The sequence below is a fragment of the Danio rerio genome, chromosome 10 (assembly GCF_049306965.1).
Source record: "Danio rerio strain Tuebingen ecotype United States chromosome 10, GRCz12tu, whole genome shotgun sequence".
In the NCBI taxonomy this organism is placed as follows: Eukaryota; Metazoa; Chordata; class Actinopteri; order Cypriniformes; family Danionidae; genus Danio; species Danio rerio.
The window spans coordinates 22,777,856-22,802,915 of record NC_133185.1 but is presented as its reverse complement, the minus strand read 5'-3'; the positions used below and the strand labels follow the sequence as shown (position 1 = coordinate 22,802,915).

The 25,060-nt window shown below is 35.4% G+C and overlaps 2 protein-coding genes across 4 annotated transcripts in view; both read right to left on the bottom strand.

The window, feature by feature from the left end:
* Nucleotides 1–459: 459 nt before the first annotated feature.
* Nucleotides 460–10,150, bottom strand: prkab1a (protein kinase, AMP-activated, beta 1 non-catalytic subunit, a). Of its 2 annotated transcripts, none has more exons than XM_005155628.5 (8): nucleotides 10,015–10,150; nucleotides 6,145–6,297; nucleotides 5,887–6,056; nucleotides 3,013–3,106; nucleotides 2,818–2,932; nucleotides 2,585–2,718; nucleotides 1,453–1,521; nucleotides 460–1,360 (listed from the first exon to the last, which is right to left on the bottom strand). In XM_005155628.5, the coding sequence occupies exons 2-8, from the start codon at nucleotides 6,289–6,291 to the stop codon at nucleotides 1,283–1,285; spliced, it is 807 nt and encodes a 268-aa protein (XP_005155685.1). In that variant the 5' UTR covers nucleotides 6,292–6,297; nucleotides 10,015–10,150; the 3' UTR covers nucleotides 460–1,282. The 2 variants fall into 2 exon arrangements, with proteins under 2 accessions (XP_005155685.1, NP_001002632.1); NM_001002632.1 differs by having other exon boundaries at nucleotides 6,145–6,350; nucleotides 10,015–10,061.
* Nucleotides 10,151–21,105: 10,955 nt separating this feature from the next.
* Nucleotides 21,106–25,060, bottom strand: part of phf24 (PHD finger protein 24) — a 74,772-nt gene continuing 70,817 nt past the window's right edge. For both annotated transcript variants that reach the window (XM_021479310.3, XM_682234.10), the window contains one exon: nucleotides 21,106–24,227. In XM_021479310.3, coding sequence (XP_021334985.1) covers nucleotides 24,131–24,227 — 97 coding nt within the window. In that variant the 3' untranslated portion in view covers nucleotides 21,106–24,130. The remainder of the gene's footprint in view (nucleotides 24,228–25,060) is intronic.

The following is a 25,060-nucleotide window of genomic DNA, read 5'->3' as shown; positions in this document are numbered from 1 at the left end:
ATTTTCAACTACGTTCTTTATTTTATCTTATTATTTTTGCTTCACTTGATTTTCCCTCTTTTTTTAAAATTTGTATTTAATATTTTTTTATAACATAAATTTGCGGGTACTAGTTTTTTGGACCGTTATGATAAGTTATTTTATTAGACAAGCTTCAAATTTTGCTTCAGTACTAACTATTCTAATGTATATGCACAAATAAAATATCATATAGCTTCCAATTAAAATGAATTTAAAAGAGAGATTTGTGAGGGGTGTACTTATTTATGCTGAGCACTGTATGTGTTTAAGTTTTAAAAACTAAATGTAATATAGTACCTACTATTTAGTATGTTATACTCTGTAACGTGCACACTAGGAAATTAAGCTTTCGTTTCTAATATTAAAGCTTGAAACCAAGCATGAAAGGCATTTATGGTTTAAAAAGCATGAGATCTTCATCTTAAAAAATAATACACATTTATAATTGGGTGAATAATTTATTCAAAGTGACATTTCATATCAGAGCGCGTGACAGATTAAAAGTCAACATGTTTGCAATATGTATTTGGTTCGTATTGAATAATAATGCAAAACACCCAAATATTAAATTTAAAAATTATACTATTTTTAAGTTACTGAAAAAAAAACAGAATTAGTTTCTCAAATGAACAAGCTTTCTTAAACTCTACATTTTTTACTATGTTTGGCCCCCAAATATATCTGCTGATAACAAAATTGTTTTCTGTTAAATAACAAGGACAAATGTAATGTAATACTTAATAAAATAATATATTAATATCTATCTACACAAGCTTAAAATTCAACACAAAATAAAACAAAAATAATTACTATGATCTATTTACTATTTTTTTACATTTAAAAACCACCTCCGCTGTTTCAGAATCACTAAATTTGTCCCAATCCCACTGAGCAATGTGTATCAAAAAATGTTCGAGAAACTAAAACTAAATAAAAACAGATATGTCCTGTTCTTCTACAGCAGGGGTCACCAAGGGTCGTCCGGTGCCCTCCAGGGTTTAGCTCCAACTTGCCTCAACACACCTGCCTGGTTGTTTCAAGTAAGACCTTGATTAGCTTGTTCAGGTGTGTTTGATTAGGGTTGAAGCTAAAATCTGCAGGACACCGGCCCTCCAGGAACAAGTTTGGTGATCCCTGCTCTACACTATTTCTATTATTCGGCTCTGATTTTTATTTCTCTAAAGTGCATCTCTGTACAACCCTATTTACATTCATACCTACTATATTAACAGAGTCAAACTAGACAGAAGTGCTGTGTTTCTCAGATTGGCTTGTAAAGCAGGGTTGTGACATATTTCTTCTTATAGCGATGGGTGGCGCTGAGAACCATGACGCCATCCTGTCAGAGAGCCAGAGATACAGGAAGTCATCAGAACAGGTTTTGGATCAACATGACTTCATCTGAGAGAGCTCTATAAGATGCTTCCTTACCTTAATGGACAGAGCGTACAGGTGATTGAGCATGACGTGATTAGGCTCTGGGAGCAAAGCTGGATCACACTGGTGGAAAACAAGAACGGCTGTGAATTAGCCTGAAATTAATTTGACTGACAAGTTTTTTTTTTTTACCTTAAATTAAAGTTATGGAAATGAACTGCTTAAGTTGTGTTCTTAATGTAGGAAGAAATTAAAGTTACTTAATCTACTACTCTTTTTTTTTTTTTTAAATATGAGTTATAATCTGGTTGTATGGGCTATTTTATTATAAAATGGGTCTAAAAAAATTTTGACATGGTCTGTGACTTTTTCACTTAATGTAAAGAAAGCAAAACACGAGCAAGAAAACCTATTTAAAAAGTGACTGAAACCAATGGCACTTGTCTGTGCTTTATGTACAAAATGTAATACAATTTTGACCCAGATAAACGTAGAATATATTTTAGAGCAATGTTCATAATATTTTGGATCCTTAAGGTTTAGATAGAGATACACTGAAATAAAAATTCTGGAATGAAACTGAACATTCTGAATGCACTTGGCTGAATCCAAAATCAAAAAATGCTTTGGAGTATTTACTGACTATTTTGTATATAAAGTAATTTTGTGAGACTCATTTTTACTCGAAAACTTTAATTATACTGGATTTGTAAAGAACATTCCAATAAAATAAACACATTTTGTTGACATTAAATATGGAGCTGCAGAACATACATTTCATAGCGCAGTGCTTTCCGCATCAGGTGTAAAAGCCAGCAGGAGGAAGAGTTTTTCTCTTTAAGATGGAAAATAGCATGATTTTCAGCCAATCTTTTTCAGCAGACAAAAATCCACTGCTTAGTTATAGACAGAGCTCTTGAATGCATCTGACTACAGTATTCATCAACATGATTATTAATTAGTTTACAAATAAAATAGTAATTTATTCCATTCACAAATACTTAAAATTAAACCAATGACATCCAACATTTTGCCGTAAATTTAATTTTAATGAATGAATCCTACAATTCCATCTGTATTTTCTATACTGAAGGTAACAGGTCAAATAAAATCAAAATATTAGAGAATTATAATAATAATGGTCACACTGACAACACTAATGCACAGCGTTTTTGTAGATACTCACAGAGATGCCTGTGTCCTTATTGAGGATGACCTGAAGGAGGTGAGGTGGCAGAATGGGTGGAGATTTGAACTTCTCCTCCTGTTTGGGTGTGTAAGCGTCCTGATGGTATGGGCCTGGAGGCGAGCTGGACAGATCTGAAATTATTTAAGACAACTCTTGATTGATCATGTTCAAAACCATTCCTGCATATCGATATGTTATAAAGCAAAATTGAGTTGATATTAGACTCATACCCGACATATCAGAGCATTTCTGGGAATCCACCATGAGTGCATCAAACACTTCAAAGTCTGTCTTCTTCACCTGGATGATGTTGTTGACCGTACCCAGCTGGTTGGTCACCACAGGCTGAGGAGAAGAAATGTTCAATGTTATGATGGTTTACTATGAGTATTGTTGGTAATGATGATGATTGAGGTCTCTGTCACCTCTGTTGGGTCGTGTGTCCACAGTCCATCCACGTAGAACTTATACTGGTGCTCACCCTCAGGTAAATCCACAATCGCCACAAAATTATTTTGACTATTAAAGAAAACAGAAGAAAATACGTGAGTCTAAGAAACTGGATTTGAGGTGTATCTTATGGCATGTATTGTACACACTGCACCTGTGCGTTGCTTAATTTTGTACAAACTAAAACTATAACAAAAAATATTGTCTTGTTTTCAGAAATAAGTAAAAAAAATAAGTGAGTTTTTTCCTAAAACAAGCAAAATAATCTCCCAATGGGGTAAGCAAAATTATCTAGTTCTTGCTTTGAAATTAGATTATTTTGCTTTGCCCATTGTTTTGAGGAAATTTTTTTTACAAAGTTTTGCTTGTCTAGAAAATGCTTCTTGATTTAAGAATAGAGATGTAACGATTCAGCATGAGCCGGTTACAAATCGATTCAAATATGTGACGATTCACATCCGTAGAAATTTTGAAGGAATCGCAATACATGTTTTGAATAGAGAGGGTGCTGTGTTTGGAGGCACAATCTCGGTTTACCTGCACATGAGTGGCGAGCAAAAGGTGGGGCGGCAGAGTAAAATGACGGTGGTGAAGTGCGCCTGACAAAATACAAACCTTGTGCAAATACTGCAAAAAGACATTTACTTACACTAACAGAACAAAGAATATGATGCACGGAAACCATCAGCACAGTGAAAAACTACTGTCACAGATATCTATATGCAAAAAACTATTAATAAGCCAAACCAAGCAGACTGTAGGATTTGCAGCTTACGCTTGCTCCGACGAGTGCTACAGAGATTACATAGTGCATCAGTGTTTTCATAGTATGAAAGTGTGAAGATGTTTTTCAGACTGAAAGAGTTGTTCTGTTACAGAAGCAGGTATTAGATTATTTTCCCCTTTCCTTTTCAAATTAGTTTATGCATAGTTTAATAATTTGCTTATTTGTATTAAATATTTAAAGATGTGCAAGATTATCTCTTAAGTGTATCACACTGATACTTATACTAATTTATTATGAGTTAGATTAGTTATTCACCTTTATAATCATGGTCAACTGCTGTCTCTATCCTATCATATAATTAGTCATTTTATAATCAGCTTTTTATGCCAGTGGCCTGTCTCCTGGATCAGAGGGGGATCTATTGACCATCTCTGTACACACTGCTCTCTGGTTTAGGAAAGGCTTTCCTCTCCACACCATCCATCTCAGTCCCAGATGAAAGAATCTTCTTATCAGCATTGTTAATGTGACCAGTATTGTAAAAAAAGACCTCACCTTGTGTCAAAAAACATAGATTCTTTTTAACATTCTTTTTAAAAATGTAAAACCCCAGCACAATTTTACTTTATTTATATTAATGAGTCTTTTTTATTTTGTATTATTCATTTTTGGAAAGGAGAATTTATTTATGTTAAAAATAGCAATTTAGTTATGGCAGCAAATGTATTATTTTGCAAAAAATATGCAGAATTTAAGAAAAGAATGAAAGGGCTCTTTACCTTAAATTCTTTTAAACAGTTTTGTTTAAAAATCGTGACTAAATCGTGAATCATGAGATTAGTATTGTGAATCACATCATATCGTGAGTCAGCTGAATTGTTACATCCCTATTTAAGAATCTTGAGATATCTGGACTAGAAACAAGACAAAGAATGAAAACCATTTTTGCAGTGTACTGGATAAAATGCGTTGATTGATGTTGCCAGATCTTATTAGAAAAAAATTAAACAGTAAAAATAACAAAGCTTTAAGTGCTTTTTCTTAGAAATAGGCCAACACAAACTATCACAACCATAAACATACCAATAAAATATGATTACAGTTATGCATTTACATAAAACACAAGTTTGTTTTGTTTGCAAACTACTCATGATTTTTCTTGTCAATTTAAAATAAAATGTCCGTAGAGGATAAAATGACAATTGGTCAAAATAACAAAACAAAAAAAATACACCAAAATACATTGCCTATTTGTTTCATTTCAGGTAGTAATATTAGTGTATTGACTTCCTTTAGGCAGCATTTTAAATTTTTTTATCATAATTTTTCATTCATTTATTTTCTTGTCGGCTTAGTCCCTTTATTAATCCGGGGTCGCCACAGCGTAACCCAACTTATCCAACAAGTTTTTACGAAGCGGATGCCCTTCCAGACGCAACCCATCTCTGGGAAACATCCACACACAGGTACGAACCAGCGACCCAGCGACCTTCTTGCTGTGAGGCGACAGCACTACCTACTTGCCACTGCCTCGCCCTATCATAATTTTATTTTACCTAAATATTTACATAATTAATATATACATTTTTACTTTATTTATAGTACATTGTGAAGTGTAGAGCGTTTCATACACATCTACAGTTGAAATCAGAATTATTAGCCCCCCTGAATTATTTGTTTTAATAACTCATTTCTAATACCTGATTTTTTTTTATCTGTGCCATTATGACAGTACATAATATTTGACTAGATATTTTTCAAGATGCTTCTATACAGCTTAAAGTGACATTTAAAGGCTTAACTAGGTTAATTAGTTTAACTAAGAAGGTTAGGGTAATTAGGCAAGTTATTGTATAATGATGAAAAAAAAATTAAAGATAAAAAAAAAATTAAATCAAAGGATTTTATCAAAATAATTCTGACTTCAACTGTACATCAAGTTGTGAGTGGACACAACTAAGATCTGTGGAAATTTATGACATAAACACTAAGGAATTAAACACTAACTATAAAATTGTCATAAATTTAAATAGACAATTATGAAAAAATCAGATTTTTCATTTAACATTAATATTTTCTTCATTTCAATTAGCAGAATTATAAACCATTAACATTCACGTACCTTCTAATCAGAGGAATCTTATTGGTCCAATTATTGAAAGACCCAGAAATATACACTTCCTTTCCAGCTCCTGTCCAGCGAAACACAGTGGGTCGATCTAAAGTGTCAGTCTTTTCGCTGCCTTCCAGGTCGGGTCTCCATTCAATGAATTCCTCCTTTTCCAACGGTGCCTAATAGAAACAAAACACATGATCACCACATCAAAACCACAATTAAATCTCTTTACAAGCAAACCAATAAATCACATCCATCAGACACCTTCAAGTCCTCCCCATGAAAAATATCAGCATCTTCGGGACTGTCCATTAGGATTTTTGGACGATCTCCTTCTTTAGTTCCTCGACTGTCCCTTCGGTTGGCCTTTTCCTGGCCCATGCCTGTCCTCTCACTGCTTGTGTTCCCCATAGTGATCTAAACAAGAGGTCACACAGGGCGAGCGGCCCACTGGATGGGCTTCAAATGATCTGTAACCAAAAATCAGACATCACAATAGTGTAAAAGACATGACTGTCTTCATTTATTCTTTCTTCACGGTTCTAGACTCTTCACGGTTGCCCGGTATAGATGGTTCTGATTGTTTAGTCACATTAATGTGTTATTCCAAGACAACATCTGCAAAAAGTAATGACAAAAGCTCATCTTGAACACACTGTAAAACCCAATAAGTTAAGGTAACTCAAACCATTTGAGGAAACCGTTTGCAACAAACCATTTAAGTTCAAAAACTAATCCTAATGAGTACTGTGAACTCAATCCATTTGAGTACATGCAGCAATTTTAGCACAGTAAAATCCAATAAATGAAGAGAACTCAAACCAACTGAGCACTTTAAAACTCAACTTTAAAAGTAAGTTAAGTAAGCTCAAACCGTTTGAGGAAACCAATTGCTACAACTATTTGAGTTCAAAAACGAATCTATATACTGTAAACTTACTCCATTTAAGTTGAAGTAGAGTTAGTCAAGTGATTAAGTAAGTGTTAATTGAGCATTAATGATGCCTGCTGCTAGCAAGTAGAATTACTGAAGAGAAACACAAAACTACAGTTGACTTCAGTCACAGCCTTTAAAGAAATAAAACACATTCAATCTCACAACATTTTAGCAGAAAATCATTAAAAAACTCCACAAACAGTGTTTTTTTTACGGTTTTACAGTGCATGAGTGAATAAGTTCACATCCATATGTATAGGCTTGTCTGTCACATCAATGTTTTGGCTGTTTGGCACCATCATTTGAATGAATAAAATATACTTTTTTTAAAACAGATTTGTTTGTAAGCTTTTCGTTCAAAAATTAATCAACTATTACATTGTAATAACACAACAATGTGTCTGAATTTGACCTTTTTGTGTCAAGTATAGTCTGGCCTTAATCTGTGATTAAAAGCATGCTATTGTATTTCCAACAGGTGTTGAGTCTCTGCAGTTGTGAAAGCTGATTATAGTTTTGAACTATGGATGCCAGTTATTAATTGACAATTAATTATTTGTTGGTAAGCCTTCTAATTGACACACCTTAAAGACGGAGTACAATAGTTTTTAACAAAGATTTAGAAAAGCTTTCTGATAACATTCAAGATATTTATGTCTTCAAAACTGAAATGGACAAAGCTACGCACTAGCTCTGGGGACTTCAAGCATAACTTAATGTCATAAAGTAATGGACACGCATCGCAGAGCTAGTGCAAGATTAGAATCTGCGTTTAAAAAATATGTCTGTTTTATTTTATTTTACAAATGACCACTTGTTTCACTAGACCTGACCCTTATTCATGCACTTGTTTGAAGCCCTTCTAAGCTGCACTGAAAATACAATTTGGACTTTCAACTCTTCATCTGTTTGCAAACATGGATGCACACACCGTCTATTAGTCATTGCATTTAATCATTAAAGAGTTCTATTAAATGATCAATTATGTATTGTTTTTCTTAATCCAACCAGCCTTACAATTAACAGGCAACAGTGCTTGAGTTTTGATCGACAATAACAATGTGAAGTAATCACATCTAGCATTACTAAGGTTAACGAATAATCAGTTAATGGACCTAAACGGCAATCGATCATAGTATTTTGTAGTAATGGGCATCCTATATTTTTAAACTCACACTGCTTTCAACACTACTTATTTTGCAGTTTATGCATTTTAAATGATTATATTAGCTAAAATTAACATTGTAACATTGTTTACTCATCTTTGTACTTTTTTTCATCTTTAGAACATGAAACAAGACTTCCAAACCTGAGATTTCTCTGCTCACGTAAAAAGTTTTGAGTTTCTAATTGGTGAAAAAACAATTTAAGAGTAATCGATGTGGTTTAATTCTGATTTTATCCTGTGAAGCATTGTGTATGTTTAAAGAAAGAAAAAAGAGAAAAGTAAAAAGTAAACTGGTATATATAAACAGAAAACATATATATATATATATATATATATATATATATATATATATATATATATATATATATATATATATATATATATATCCTGTAAAAATAAACATGTATATATCAATCAACCAAAATAAATGCAGAAAAATGTAAGAGAAGCAAAAGGCTAAAAACTATTGCATGCTACAAAGAGATTAATTCCACCCTTTTAAAGATTATAAAGGAGAGATTTTGCTCTGGATTAGAATAACTTCATGGACCAACATGTGTAGTCTGCTTAGGTCAGGGGTGCCCAAACTTTTTCATATGAAGGGCCAAAAACCAAATATCATTGAGAGCCATGGGCCGAGGGTAAATATACAAAACTATATTACATTAAAGTTGTCATAAGTAATTTCATAATTTATTGAATATTATTTCTAAATAAATAGAAAAAAATAATTTATATTGTATTAACTAATGCAGCATAACTTTTTAGAAGCCAACTTTGCAATAAAAACATAAACAATCACATTTATAACACAGTGGAGTTTAATGCTAAACACACACTAGTCAAGCAGAATCTGCCTTTGACTTAATTTCCTCACAAATGTTTCTGCATTGGCGGTTAACAGTGTGCACATTTAAACAAAATCTTATTTACACCATTTCATTGAAACATTTCATTTCAGTTCGCCTTTAAACAATAAAACAAACAAAGAGTTATCTTAAATTTTAATTGACAATCTAAAAAGGATTCCCATCATTCTCCCTCTCTTCTCAGATGGCATGGCTTACCATAAAATGGCATATCATTAAGGGTTACCATAGGCCAACTTTGTCCCACGGCCTAGTTTGGGCATTTCTAGTTTAGGTTTTAACCTCCCATTTCTCCAAACATTTTTATTACTACATATGTATATGTATTCTACTATTCAACCTGAATGGTAAATATAATAACTGGCCATCCCATAAGGAAAACAAATGGGTTTATTATAGTAATAGTTCATTGATCCTACTAGAAAACCCATGCTTAATTTCTGATTACTTGGGCTTTAAACATTTTTATAGTTGTAAAACTATTGATAACTGTGAGGTTCAGGGTTCTATACTATTTCAATATATTTTCTCATTCAATCATCTGACATTCATCTGTTATTTATGAAAATAATTGTCCATACTATCATTTCTCTTGCAAACACTGATATTTCTTCCAAAATATGTTAATCTACTTCATAAAGCATTTTGAAAGCGTTGACACTCCATTAATTTAACTGCGTATTTCATTGCTGAAGCTTAAGACCTAACCTCGAGGCACAGTTTCTATTGCTCTATATTTCAGTGTGCTTTTAGAAAACACTGCAAAGTCACAGGATCTCAAAGGAAGTCTGGCAAAAAAAGATAAAGAAAAGCCTTAGCTTCAAACGTCTGAGATCTGTCGTCCTGATATTACATGCAAACCATGTTTTTTTCTTCTTCTTTTTTTGTGGCAGTAAGCCTTCATGAATCATGTCAATGTTTATTGTGATGTTCAATATCCGCGACCATTTCGACGATGCAACTATGCAAACACTGTAAATGTGGTTCTGACTGAAACGAATACAGCCATTTGCTATTGAGCGCCAGGGTGCAACGACACACTGTAATAGAATAAGCCATCTCGAGCATTCTTACAGTTATCGACTACAAGATATTCACAAATATTTAATTCATTTTATAATGTCGTTTCAGTCGTGCAGTTTTGATGCGACAAGACTTACAGGCCCTTTTGCGCAGTACCGTACGAACTGGCGACCGCTAGTTGTCCTCGATCACAGTTATTTCGTCATTTTTTTTCTCATTCTCGTTGCTTATCGTCACAAACTCAACATCCTCGCATCCACTCCGCCCACCACTGACTACAGCTGCAATGCGCACGCGTATCATCAACTGCACCCACCAGAGGGAGACAAACCTATGGGTTTCTTTCCACGTGTTTGTTCTTTGTTTGTTTATATTTAACTACAGTAAATACACGCTAGAGGGAGGCACATAAAAAGGAATTTCCTTTGTTCGAGATGTTTTCTAGTCTTTCAGATGCCATGGACCCCATGAATCATCATCATGAAACGCACATTCTAAAATGAAAGTGTATTTATATAGTTTATTGTGTAGAGAACAAAATCTTTGTATTTAAACTTGCACTGTATAATTTTATATTTATTTATGTATTTATTTGTTTGTTTGTTGCCTATTGTTTACATGTTAATTTTTCATCAATATAATATTAGTATTGCTTATTATCATCATAATCATTATTTTCTCCCCAGAATAGATTGTTTTTATTGATTGATTCATGTTTATTAATTTTATAATAGGCCTACTTATAAGTTATGTACATGAGGATATGTATTTGAGAATTGTTTTATTGGATAATGAACATGTATATATTATAAATTATAAACATAACGTTTTAGTCTTGTTTTATCAATCAATTTAATTATTTATTCATTTTTAGAACATATATATGGAGGATGAAACCTGCAAAAACAATAAATAAAAAATACTCAAATAAATAAATCCACAAATCCTTAATTAATAAATAAATAAATACACAAATAATTAAATATATATACAAAAAATATGTGCATAAATAATTACATAAACAAATAATAGTGCGAGCAGATTAATAATTACCTAAACTACAAGGATGTTGGGGGAATAGTATTTATTTATGCTGCAATTAGTGTTTTATATATATTTGCATATTTATTTATTAATTGTTTTATTTATGCAAAAATTTGTAGATTTATCTAATTGTTTATTTATTTATGCATTTATTTATTAATTTTTAAGCAATAAATAAATAAATACACAAATATATTAATGAATAAGTAAATAAATTATATTAATAAATAAGTTTGCTCCAGGTGCTCCAGTTTCCCCCAAAGTCCAAAGACATACAGTACAGGTGCATTGGGAAAGGCTAAATTGTCCGTAGAGTATGTGTGTGAATGAGAGTGTAAGGATGTTTACCAGAGATGGATTGCAGCTGGAAGGGCATCCGCTGCGTAAAACATATGCTGGATTAGTTGGCGGTTCATTCCACTGTGGCGACCGCAGATTAATTAAGGGACTAAGCTGAAAAGAAAATGAATGAAAGAATGAATTCTCGTTGTAAACAAACCAAAGAAGACTTTTAGCTAAATAAACTACAAACTTGAAGTATACATGGGCAATGTGCATTTACCGCCAGGGGATGGAGATGTTTAGCTTTCATTGCACCATCACTGTTCCAAAAAAAAAATGATAATGATCTCTGAATAAAAAAAAATGTAAATAATTTTGCTGTCAATTGACTTGAGATCCCAAAAGATCTCATCGTTTTATGTATAACAATCTCGAAAGTAGAGCATGCGTGTAGTTTACATATAATAGTTTTCGCTTTTAGAGCTTTTCCTCAGTCACAGTGTGTCATCAAATTCATTGTGTGTGTCATGCGAAGTCGAATTACTCCCCCACTGGTTTTCCCTCTGTCACACACACTCACACACACTAATCTTTCTCTCGTTTCTCACCCTCCCACTTAAACATTCAGCGATAAAAATTCTGTTCCTAGTGCATTAAAAAATAACATGTAAAAAAAAACAAAGAATGTTGCCTACTGTATAGCTTAACATCTTTCACTTTTACACTTCAGAGGTTGCCTTATAATCTGACAAGATATTTTAGGTTTTCAATATTTAAAAATCTGAATTTTCAATAATGATCCTCTTCAAGTTCATCCTATTATACGCCACAAAGTTCATCCTATCTTCATAGATGCACTAGAGACACTAGAGAAAGATTACAGGAAAGAGTGCTGGATGTGTGTGATCAAACCATCACAGCTACATGTTTAACACTTCGAAAATTTGCATGTTTGAGCTCCACTGCATAATAATTCCATGCAGATAATTCCCAGAAGTACAGCCAATGTTATTTTAATACTTCACCTTTTACTAAAACGAAAATTGGCTGCTGTTTTACTCGCCCTCAGGCCACCGAAGGTGATTATTTTCATTAGAGGAACAAGAACCGTTTTAGCTCAAACTGTGGTCCTTGGTGATTCATCGAAAGTAAGGAAAAGGGATAGTTCAACCTTAAATTAAAAATTGCCCTTCTGAAAAAAAAAAAAAAAAAAACAGATTAAACCAGCCTAGACTGGTGGGCTGGTTTTAGTTGGTTGACCAGCCTGGTTTAAGAGGGGTTTTTGAACATTTCCAGGCTGGTTTCCAGTCATTTCCAGTCTAATCTAAGCTGTTTAGGCTGGGAGATGATCAAGCCAAGCCAGGGTGGTAGCCCAGCCAAAACCAGCTATGTCCAGCTAAACCAGGTTGGTCATTTTCCAGCCTGACCAGCTAAGACCAGGATGGAAATGGCTAAAACCCGCCTGGAAATGGCCAAAACCCCTCTGAAATCAGGCTGGTCGACAAGCTGAAACAAGCCAAGCAGCTTTAAGCTAGTTTAAGCTGTTTTTTCAGCAGGGTGTTATCTTCTTAAGAAAAGCAATTTATCAAATTCATTTTAAGACTGTTGGAAACCTGTAATAACTGACATCCAGGAAAAGCAAATACTAAGGAGGCCAATGGTTACTGATTTTTGAATTTCTTCTAAATTTCTTCATTTGTGTTTAACAAAAAAAAAAAAAAAAAAAACCAAGACTAGTATGAGTAAATGATGACAGATTTTTAATTTTTGGATGCACTATCGCTTTAATGGCTAATGGCACAGGTAAAATTTCAATATAGGCTCATTCTGAAAACTTAGCCCTATATACATTTCTGGAGATCGGAAATTATGTAGTCAGAAGTACGTATGGCAGCATTTCGGCTTTAAAATGAATGCTACTGGTGGTATGGCCCCTTCCTTTGTGCGCTTACCATCTAACCGCTTACCTCTGTATGGATGACTTTCCTGCTGGTCAGTTAGTCAGTCAGTCGACAGGGGCTTCTGGTGGATTTACGTGAGAACAGCAGATCTGAATGGCACTAGCAAGAGAAATTTGAGATCTCAAAAAGCAAAAGTGGCCTCTGGCGGATTCGTGAAAACAAAAACTAGAATGTATTTGGCACTCTCCAGAAATATATTGGAGTATGTAATCAGATAAGCCTGGGTTGGAAAGTTTTTACAAATGCACATAAAATCCTATTAATTAATCAAACGGCATTAGTTCATGTGGGATTTTGCAAGTGACTGTCATGTTTACCAAGGTTGCTCATTAAAGGTTATAATATGTTTTGTTGTGTTTTTTGGTTGTTTGTATGTTTGTTTGTTTCAGACCAATTGTTTCACATTATATCTCAATGTATCATAAACATGTAATATTTTGGCTGTATATTTCTTGACTTTTAAAACTCCTATAGATGTTGACTTACAGTTTATAATAACCACAGTTTTAGCTGAGAATCATTTAATTCTCTACTGAAAAACAGTCACCTACATCTCGGATTGCTCGAGGGTCAGCAAATGAAGAGCACATTTTCAATTTTGGTGAACTAATAGCCAAAAAAAAGACTGTGTTATTTTTATAGACATCCACTACAGGAGAGTAGACTGTTTGCATTATTGATGGTGATAATCTATCTTACAATTCTGTTTACACCATTGCATCTCTAATGGTAAAACTGTTATGAAAGAGGTGTCGGATGATTCTGCATAAGGAAGGAAATTATTGACAGAACCCTGCGGCACTGAATTCATGATCAGCATGTGAAGGTGGAGAGCTTTTTTTTCCGGTTACTGCATCATATACGCTAAAGGGGGTCAGGAGAGTGCATTACAGCTGAAAACGCTGAAAAAATTGGTTGAATATTTCATGAAATGTGCTTTTAAAAATAGAGACAAAGATGTGAGGCCAGACCACTAAGACTCCATCAGCAGTCTCTCTGCTCTGTCGGATTAGTGTATGTGAAACTAAATGTAGTCCTAAAAGATAAACTAGTCCTACAAACAACTTTATTTAAAGAGCATCTATGATGAAAATCATCTTTTGTAAGCTGTTTGGACTGGACTGTGTGAAGGTATAATGTGTCCACAGTCATATTGGAGTGATAGAAACACAAAAAGTCTTTATTTTAAAATTTACTGACGTTTAAATAGGATCCAAATCCCTTCCATTTTGAGGTCCATCGCCACATGATGTAGAAGTGTGGTTTTCCCCGCCCACTGAATTGATTGACATGTACCATGACTCCATAATAACATGTATATGTCCACAGAACTTTTCTTTTTTTTTTTTTTTGCAACATAAGCTGGGAATAAAACATGTTAAAAAACCTTTATGATCAGCTGCACCTCAATAATTTATTGTATAAGTTTAAAATGTGTGTACTGCAAACAGCATTTGTGTGTGACTCTTAGTTTCATAAAGGCTTGAAAAAACTTCACCACAAATACATCAAATAAACTTACTTGGTATTTTTGATTAGTGACCTTATTTCAGCTTCATCCGTGTCTGTCTCTATTACTGACGGCTGTTTACATGTCGGAGCGGTGGGTGGGGAGAAGCAGCTCATTTAGATTTAAAGACACAGGTTTCAAAAACAACTACACTGAACTCAGACATCAAAATGAGCAGTTTTTGGAGGCTATAATAAATTAACCGATGGTTATTTTGAGCTGAAACCTTAGATACACATTCCGGAGACACCAAAGACTTATCTTACATCTTGTAAAAAAAAAAAAAAAAGAAAAAGTCAAATATGTGCCCTTTAAAATTAATATGTTCAATTCAGAAGCAATTCAGAATTGAATGACAAATAAAAAGGTGAAAGTGCTGAACTAGTTTAATGTATTTAATATTTTGTATAAACTGCTTTCTTGATAATGACAGCAATTCAAGAATCCTCTTGTATAGAGAATTGAGACACATGTGTGATTTATAGAGTCTTAAAATCTTGATTATTCTGGTGATCTCATCTATCAACTTTTTTCTTTATTGCTTATTTTCTATTGGATTTAGGTCAAGTGATTTTTTGGGCCATTCTAGCAGCTTTATCTTCTATATTTTAAGAGTTTTCTTGGCTTTGTTTGGGATCATTATCTTGCTGAAATGTACACCCTGGTTTCATCTTCATCACTTCTGTAATTCAGGTTTTGGGAATGAAGCAGCATTGCATGTTAATTGTACCCTTAGTTTCAAGATCTTAGCTGACAGGAGTGGCTCTTCTGCTGCTGTAGCTCATCTGTTTCAAGGTTTAATGTATTATGCGTTCAGAGAGGCTTTTCTGACCTTGATTGTACAAAGAGCATTGACATTGTCTACTGGCGTTAACAAAGAATTGTCACCCACAGAACATCAAACTATTTTCACTTTTTGAGCCATTCTCTGTAGATATGGTCAACATAAGTTCATTCTGAAAATGTAGCACTATATGCATTTCTGGAAATTATGAATTAGGTAGCCAGAAGTAAATATGGCTGCATTTTGTTTTTAAAACAAATGCTACAGAGCAGTATAATGACATTCCTTTTCATGCATACCAGCTGACTGCTTACCTCCGTATCGTTTGTCCAGTAGTTTACCGTGTACATCAGTGGACTTGCGATGCAGAGAGGGGTTGACAACGATGACGGGTTTCAAAACCAGCAAAGAATGGTTCCAGAAAGCAGGTAAGACAAAAACAGAGATCAAAAAATAAAATAAACATGTAAATAACAGGGTGAGAATGTAGTAAAACTGAAAATGTGGAAAAAATCAGGCAAGGGCTTTCCTTTTCCTGGATTGCTTTTTAAGTGGGTGGGTTAATCTGTGCTTTTGAAAACACTATTGGTTGGATTTAAAAAATAAAATGGTTGTGCCCAACTGAGTCTGGTTCTCTCAAGGTTTTTTTTCTTCACTCCTATCAGGTGAAGTTTTTTTCCCTCTCCGCTGTCGCCACTGGCTTGCATGTTTCACAACTGGTAGAGCTACGCATCGATGAATTTGCTCTTCAGTGTTTAAACTCTCAGTAATGATTTTAAACCACACTGAACTGAGCTAAACTGAACTGAACTTAAACACTAAAAACTGAATTACACTATTCCAGTTACTATGACCATTTATGTGAAACTGCTTTGACACAATCTACATTGTAAAAGCGCTATACAAATAAAGCTGAACTGAACTGAATTGAAATGGATTTGGGGAAGGAGGTGCTTCAGGCGATTGGTCAGTCAGTTAGTCAGTCAGTCGACAGCAGCCTCTGATGGATTGAGAACCTCTCCTAGGTTTGGATATGGTTGTGTGTGAAAATCATGGTGAATCAGCAGATTTGAGAATACTTCAGAGCAGTCCATCTAGCATCAACAACCCTGCCATGTTTCAAATGACCTTTCTTCGCCTTTCTTATGCTAAACTTGAATTTTAGCAGATTGTCTGGACTACGTTTGCAGTATGTGCTAAAATGCATTGAGCTAGCTGTTGATTTTTTACACATTTTTGTTTTAAATGAACCCTGTTGGTTTGAACGCTGTTATGTTGAAACTTCAGCCACTGATGTGCCAAGATGGACTATAAGTGCATCAGATGAGGGGTGAAGAGAAACTGATGTCCAGCCTCACATAATGATGTGGGTCGGCAGTCTGCCAGACGCTCTTCCTCCTCACTGTCAGAACAGCTGATGAGTGATGGCATCTACAGTGATACGTCTTTACCTCAATGGATCACCGCTCATGACACGACCTCTTCTGGGAATCAAAGGAAGGGGCTGTCAGGAACTGCCAGAATCCAGACTGACATCACCAGGAGTACGAGTTTGCAATATTTAATGTGAAAAACTCTGGACACAACTGTGGTTTGGTCGACTTGACCTTGCATCCTGGCTAAATTGAAGGACTAATTTCTAGTCCAGAGCTGCTTACACCATGGCTTAGTATTGGGTGATGAAAATAAAGGACAACTTAATACACCCTAAGCTAAAATGTGTTTACTTGGAGTGCTTCAACATATTGTTCCAAATGGCAGTCTGATATTTTCTAGAGAATGTCAGATGTGGGACAGGCCCCATGGGACAGCAGAGGCAGTGGCACTGCATTCACAGATGTGTAAAAAGCTCCCTGCCAGGGGCCATGTCTGTCACACCTGCTACTGCAACTTCCCTTAGTGTTCTGAGGTAAACCTTTATTAGCTTTATTAGGGCCATCACCATCCCCAGCTGTTCAATTCTGGCAAATACTCTATAGATCATCAGCCACGACAATCACACATTACAATTTATAATGACATGTCACGTGATCAGAAATGTGAACATGTTTTCAATTCCCTGTAGGAAAGAGCTTGCAAAAAGCACCACTCATGCCAGCAGCTTTGCTTCATTCCCACAGGTCTCGTCCCTGAACTTTCCAACCTCTCCAGTCATGGAGCAGACGGCACCTAGGTTAAAGGACATCTGAGGTGAGAGAAAAGAGGATGAATTGATGTAGAGAGACATATTTGGGATGCCAAGCGGCCCTACTGGACATCCCTTGGTGGACAAGTCCAGACTCATCCACCCCCACGTTGGTCAGTAACGGCTTCTCTGTTTATGGGTGCCAAGAAGTGAATCACTCTATTCTCTTAGGGCCCTGCTATACTTCAAATACAGTTCTTTTTTCTTTGTTTAAGGTCAAAAAGAAGTTAGAAGTGGTTGGGTGACATAAACTGTTTATAAAATTTCCAACACCCCCACACTGCAGTAGGTGGAGTTGTAAATGTGCCACGCCACTCAAGTAGACTTCTAAACACAACAGTAATAGCAGATTTAAGACAATAGCAGTTTCACTTATGGCAAAAAAGCCTTATCCAGAGAGAAGTACCACCACGGCATGCCAAATTACTTCTGATTTGTTGTGGACAGACACTGAATGGAGCAATGTTTACAACGTTATCACCCATGGCAGATGTGCTTATCTTCCAGTGTGTGACTCAAGAGTCATTTAAATGTCTCAGTGAACGGTAGTACAGGTGTGAATACAACCCAGCAGACAATTTTGTGCTTAATAGACATCTAAATGTAGACAACTTGGCTAAAACAAGACTAAACTTCTAATAGACATCTGAATAGCCCAGAACTAGACTAGCTGTCAAATAGACAGACTTTATATGTGCAGTCATTCATTTCTGTTTATTTGATGACTAGTCTGGTTTTGGTCTATTCTTAAACATCTACTAGTTTTTCACTGAAAGCCCAAATTTAGCCTCGTTTTAGCCAAGATGACTATGTTTAGAGATCTATTAGACATCTTTTAAAAACAAAAAAATGCTTGCTGAAAACTGTACCAGCTCTGCTAATCGACCCTCAAGTTCATTCATGTTGTTTACTTGGTGTTGTTGTGCTGGATGCTTCTGTCCTGACTCTAAACTTTGTGGATATGAAGCACACTAAAAAAGACAGAGTTTGCAGGACACCCTCTGATTGCATCATCACCATGGACCAATAGCTCAAAGGTGTTTACAAACTTTAGGAGATGTTAAAACAAACTTAAACATAAAGTTTGCTCTGTTGAACTCTTTCGAACTTCATTTTGACTGGATTTTGTTTTAAATTATAAAATTTCAGTTTTTTCTATCATATTTAAAGGTATGCCCAGCAGGCACACAACATCATACAGTTCAGACTGCATGATTTTAGCCCCGATATTGACTCGCTGACAGATTTTGAGAAATCTCAGACAAATGAATGAAATCACTCGAGTAACGATCACACATTGTGAACTATCAAAGACGCGATCTGGGAGAATTGCCAATCAGTTGCCGATGCATGTGAGATATTTGGCATGCTGAATATCTGGAGCTGTCGGCGATTCAAATCATGCTGTGTGAAATGAGTTTTGACTAAAAATAATATAAGTGATCACACACAGCCAATGAGAGAGCAGCATTCACCAGACTAGTGTGTGTGTACCTGCAGGCCAGCGGGAGGTTGGGGAAGAAGTTAAAAGCGTTTCTTTTGAGTTTATTTGGACGCAAGAAATGAAGGAAAATCTAGAGGAAATTTGGCAAGAGCAGCCGTGTCTGTTTGACGTGTCACGTGTGCAATATCACAACCAGGTCAAAAAAAGAAAGTTGAGGAGAAATTGCTAATTCCCTTCAAACCTAGGTGAGGAAATTTGTACATTTTCTACCCCATTAAAGGCTTCTTTCTCATTATGTAGTTAATAACAAAAGATATTATTCACTATGTGTTTTTGGTTGTGAGATAGTTTGGATGAAGTTGTCGGCGACTCTTCCTACTGTAAAGTCATTCAATGTGAAAGCCCCTGTTGCCGATCCATCTTGCAGTGAAAACCAAGCAGCGACAAAACAATAGCCCAGATAGTCATGCAGTGTGAAAACATCTGTAACACGACTACTTTGAATATCATGCGGTCTGAACTTGACATAAGACGTTAATATTAGGTTAGATTTAGATCATGACGTTAGGTGACTAAAATTCAATGTCTAGCCAAGATTTAAGGACAACGTTATTTTGATGTCCAATAACGACGTCAAATTAAGTTGATGTTTGGTTGATTTCAGGTTGGACATTGAACACTGACATCGGCCTGATGTTGGATTCTGATGTCTACCCGATTTTCATTTCCAAACTAAATCCGGTTGGTGTACAACTTCAATATGATGTCATGTTTACGTCCTGTGCCTGCAGCGTATCTGGGCCTTTAATCTGCTCCTCCTGACAACAGCAAGCAACAGCAGGCCTTAGCATCAGCTGAATAGCAGAAACCTCTCCATTCATTTTTTAATAACAGCCTCCCCTTCATAACCTGGTGGCGACAATGAGTGAATCTCTCCTTCCTGGCATGTCGCTCCAGCATCTCCACTAGCATGTCCTCCCAACCCTCACTATTCCTCTCAGCAGTGATGGTTCTTTGACAGTATGTTCCTTCTTTCTCCTAGGTTTGGCACCAATGTAACACAGTTGAACACAGTTGAACACTGAGGAAAGAAGGCATGAACTATGAAAATAGGGATAAATGGACACTAAGATTGTCTTCATCAATTTCCACACAACTGATCTCGATCTAAGAAAAAAAATGTGCGGGAGTTTGTACGACAGCAGACATTCCATCATGTTCGACTAGCTTAAAGTGTTTCCATTTATAAGCAATAAGGTCACTGTTTCAAGTCCCGGCTGGGTCAGTTGGCATTTCTGTGTGAAGTTTGGATGTTCTCGCTGTGTTCGACTGGGTTTTTTTCTGGGTGCTTCGGTTTTCCCTACAATCCAAAGACATGTGGTAGGAGAACTGGGTAAACTAAATTGGCCATAGTGTATGAGTGTGTGTGTGAATGTGAGAGTGTATGGGTGTTTCCCAGTGTTGGGTTTCAACTAGAAGGGTATCAGCCACATAAAACATATCAGACACATTTTTTTTATAGATGAATGCATTTTATTAGACTTCTTTTGGACTGCTGAGAACAACCAATGCCCGTGTAGACCAAGAAAAAAAAAAACAGTCATTTTTTTTAAATAACTTGAATTTGAATCAACTGATAGAAGGTCATATATCTATATATATAGAATGCCTTGAGGAGGATTCAATCATGGTAGAATTTCCAAGTTCTGAGCATCTAACCCTTTAATGATCCAGGCCAGGTCCTTTTTAGTCCATCACTGTCATTGACCCTCCATGTATCCTGCAGAAGCTCCTCTGTGGGACCCAAGACAAGAGTAGTATACAGGTAACACTTGTGCCCCCAGCCTTGCTCCAACAGCTCTCAGTCCCACAAAACATATATACATACATACATACATACATACGTACAGACAGACATACATACATACATACAGACAGACAGACAGACAGACAGACAGACAGACTCAGCTGTGATTGTGTTCTTTATACTGTAAATGACTCACAAAACCTGGCTGTAGTTTTTGGAGTTAACATCATGCGTTTATTTCCAGCACTATCAGCAAAACTCAGAGTATTGCACAGTCCCTTGAAATAACTGCCTTGAGCAATCCAATACAAACTTTCTAAAAGCAAATACAGTGGATATGACCATATAAACCAGTGGATTTGTATATACCCCTCATACAGTTTGATATAATACGTGTAAAACCAGATGCCATATTACAGGAGTGTGCATTGATTTATGCTTAAGTATTTAAAAAAAGGTTTTAGATATTAGAAAGTCGTTTAATCCACACCAGATTTAGGAACAATTTCAACATAAATACACTAAAAAACTAGGGGGGAAGCAAGTGAGTTTGTTTAGGCAGTACAATTTAAACCTGTTTATAAACATTTTGAGGGCTCTTGCTTTCAAATCAGCATTTCAGTCTTTTGGAAGATTGCATGTTTACATCAGCTATTTTAGGTAAACACTGAGCAATGTCACCCCTACAAGTGTTACAATTTTCACAGACAAAGTGTAAAAACTCAGAAACTAGTCAGTTAAAGAAACATAAAATCAAAAACAAAATAACAAGTCATGACACAAGGTAATAAAGGAAGGATTATGGTCCTGCAAAGCCCCATCTGGTCGCATTAATGAGGAAAGAACAAAACATATTTCTCATCATATCTAATTAGAACTTTATGTTCCACTAAAGCCACTTAAAATCACATTTTACATCAACCTAGTGAGCTGCTTTGTTTTATATTTCCAACATAGCTGCTTTAAGACCTGAAACCCTTAAAAGTAAACAATTGGATTAGCTTTTTTCATAGCAACTGTGATGATGCTGTGATGCTAAATCACACAATATAGGTATAAGGTATTCTCGAATACATACACTCTCAGAAATAAAGGTAGAGGAGCTGTCACTGGGGTGGTACCTTTTCAAAAGATACATTTTTGTACCCAAAGAGTCCACAGTGGCACCTCAAAGGTGCATATTAGTGCACAAGTGTACCTAAAAAGTACCTAAGAGGTATCATTATGGACCCTTCAGGTACAAGTATGTACCTTTTGAAAAGGTACCACTGCAGTGAGAACTCCTGTACATTTCTGAGAATATATAATAATATATAACAAAAAGTACCTTTAATTGCAAATTCCTTTTCTGCAGTTTTAGATTAGATCAGATCAGATCAGATCAGATTAGATTAGATTAGATTAGATTAGATTAGATTAGATTAAATGTTACTGTCATTACACATGTACAAGTACAAGGCAACGAAATGCAGTACAGGTCTAGCAAGGAGTCTTACCAATGCAGTTCATACTTTTAGTACTGAAAAATATAACACTTAGCATAAAAATGTTTGGAAATAAATGTTGTTAAGCAAACAAAGAAAATTATAATAAAATAAAAACAATATTGGGTAAAATAGTACATTTTAATTGCAGAATTTATTGCATAATCTGGGGAAAACTCAACAGGCTATACAGTATGTCAACATAATTAGGCTAGCTTTTAGAATAAGCATGTTGCTAACGTTTGAAGCAATATTCCAATGACCACAAATATACACTAAAAAGAGTAATACAATTGGGTAAATACATTTAGATTTGAATCATAAGCATTTTAAGTCAAAACAAGATTTCTTAGAATGTATCTTTTCATAAGACCATTTATTTCAATTTGCTAGCATTTGGCTTTAGCATGTTGCTGAGCTAACAATGCAGTATACCAAAGCTGCAATAAACCATTTATTAATTTTCCTTTGACTTTCCATTTGTTTATCAGGGGTCGCCAGAGCAGAATAAACCGCCAACTTATCCAGCATATGTTTTATGCAGCAGTACCCTTCCAGCTGCAACCCAGTTCTGGGAATCATCCAAACACACTCATACACTATGGCCAATTTAGTTTTTTCAATTCACCCATAGCACATGTCTTTGGACTGCGGGGGAAACCAGAGCACCCACGCAAACACAGGGAGAACATGCAAACTCCTCACAGAAATGCCAATTGACCCAGCAAGGACTTTAACCTGCAATCTTCTTGCATTATACCCAATCAGAAATATTTTCAATTAATTGCAATATTTTTTAACCTTTTTGGCCTTTTAAAACACAGCTAAAGTTGGCAGCTCACTAGGTTTTCAAAATAAAGATTATATTCACAATTCATTCCTCATACAGTACATAAAAATAAAAAAAAATAAAAACATTCTGATGAAATAACCTGTTTCACTCAAAAATTCAACAACGAAGTAAAAAACTAAGAAATACAACCTCTATTATGTCTTTCTTGTCAGTGTAAGAAAAGTCAAATTATTGTATTATAGACTGTATCGTCATTTCAAATCCCATCTGTCAGTAAAGTGTTAGATTGAGGCAGTCTGGAAGCTCATGTACTGGTCCATAATCCATCCCTGAAGGTATGGGAATAAATACACAGACAATAATTTGTATAATATATAGGTATATAGACTGTATATAGTTTCTATATATATATATAGCATCTCACATCTGAAGCCTCATTAGGGTGTTTTTGTAATGACGATTCCCTTGTGGCACCTTCATTGCCCACTTTGTTTACTGTATATTCATATTTTGTGGTGACTGATTCAACCACCCCTTTCACTTTGATACCGAAACTAATTCAGCTAGAGCCGCAATCCCAAAAAATGGTACGACACATTAACATCAAAAACACTATGCAAATACGGGTGCTGTAATTTTGCTAATGTGTGACAGTGTTTAAATCGCAGCAGGTTCTCTGATCGGAACAGTTACTTGGTCACAAAATACAAGCTCGTCAAAGCTCAACTCTGAAGTGGTGATATATGTGCAATTGTTCAAGAGCATTGGATTTGTCAATGTGTTGCTAGACTGTGTTATTACAGGAAGGATCCGTCAATGGCTTGTACGGTCTTTGAGTGTGGTGGGGTACTCATTTGCTTTCGACTTTCGTGTGACTCTCGGTTAAGTCCTCAGCACCGCTTTCTCGTGAATCTGGACCCGGGAAGCCCCTCTGGAAGTCTTAGGCTGTGTGGCCGTGGTTAGAGTGGCAATCGGATGTGCATGGCTGAACTGTTGGGCCTTGCTGCTAGAATGTAGATAGCACTCTCCTTCAGGAAGTTGTCCCAGGTAACAGGTCTGGATAAGCATAACCGCATGAGAGGGTTAACAGAGACAGCTAAATCACTATTAAGCCAATCATAGAACCAAGAACCACACTGTAAAAAATTGCTGTTAAAAAACAGTCAGATTCTACGGTAAAATAATGTTTTTTCACTAAAACAGTAATATTCTGTTAAAAACAGTGCTTTCTGGGTAACATTTTTGTTTTCGAGAAAGTAACCAACTGCAGAAAACTGTGAGCTAACAGAGTTCAGATTCGATGTTTTGAAGTCTGTGTTTGAAATCACGCTTTGTGTCCTTGTTCACTATTTCATACACTAGTTAACTAATATAGTTCACCTGACTGTTTTAATGAACACTAATGAGTGAATTCAGACACTGATGAACACCTGCTGTTAATAATTACAATTACTGAAGAAAATAAACAAGAAACACAAACAGTGACTTGAGTTACAACATTAAATAAAATCAAATAAAATAAAACAGCTTCAGTCTCAGCAGAGGATCATTAAACAACTCCACAAACAACAGCAGACACACTTATTACTGACTGATTTGACTTCCATACTATTCACATTGAGATCCAACAGAAATTAAGGTGTTTTTTGTGTCACCGTAATGGAGTAAGGGGCTGGTTTAGTTGGGCTCTTCACCCTTGAACTGATTAATTCAGACTCTCCAATCACTATAATAAAGAGTTAACAAAATGCTTGTATTATAGCAGTCAAGTTGGAAAGTCAATAAATAGAGAAATATATTTGTCTGAAATAAGTTCTGATAAATGTTTTGGTATAAATCTGGAAGAAGGGCCTCATGCAATAGATTTTATGTTTAGTTACAGGTATTAA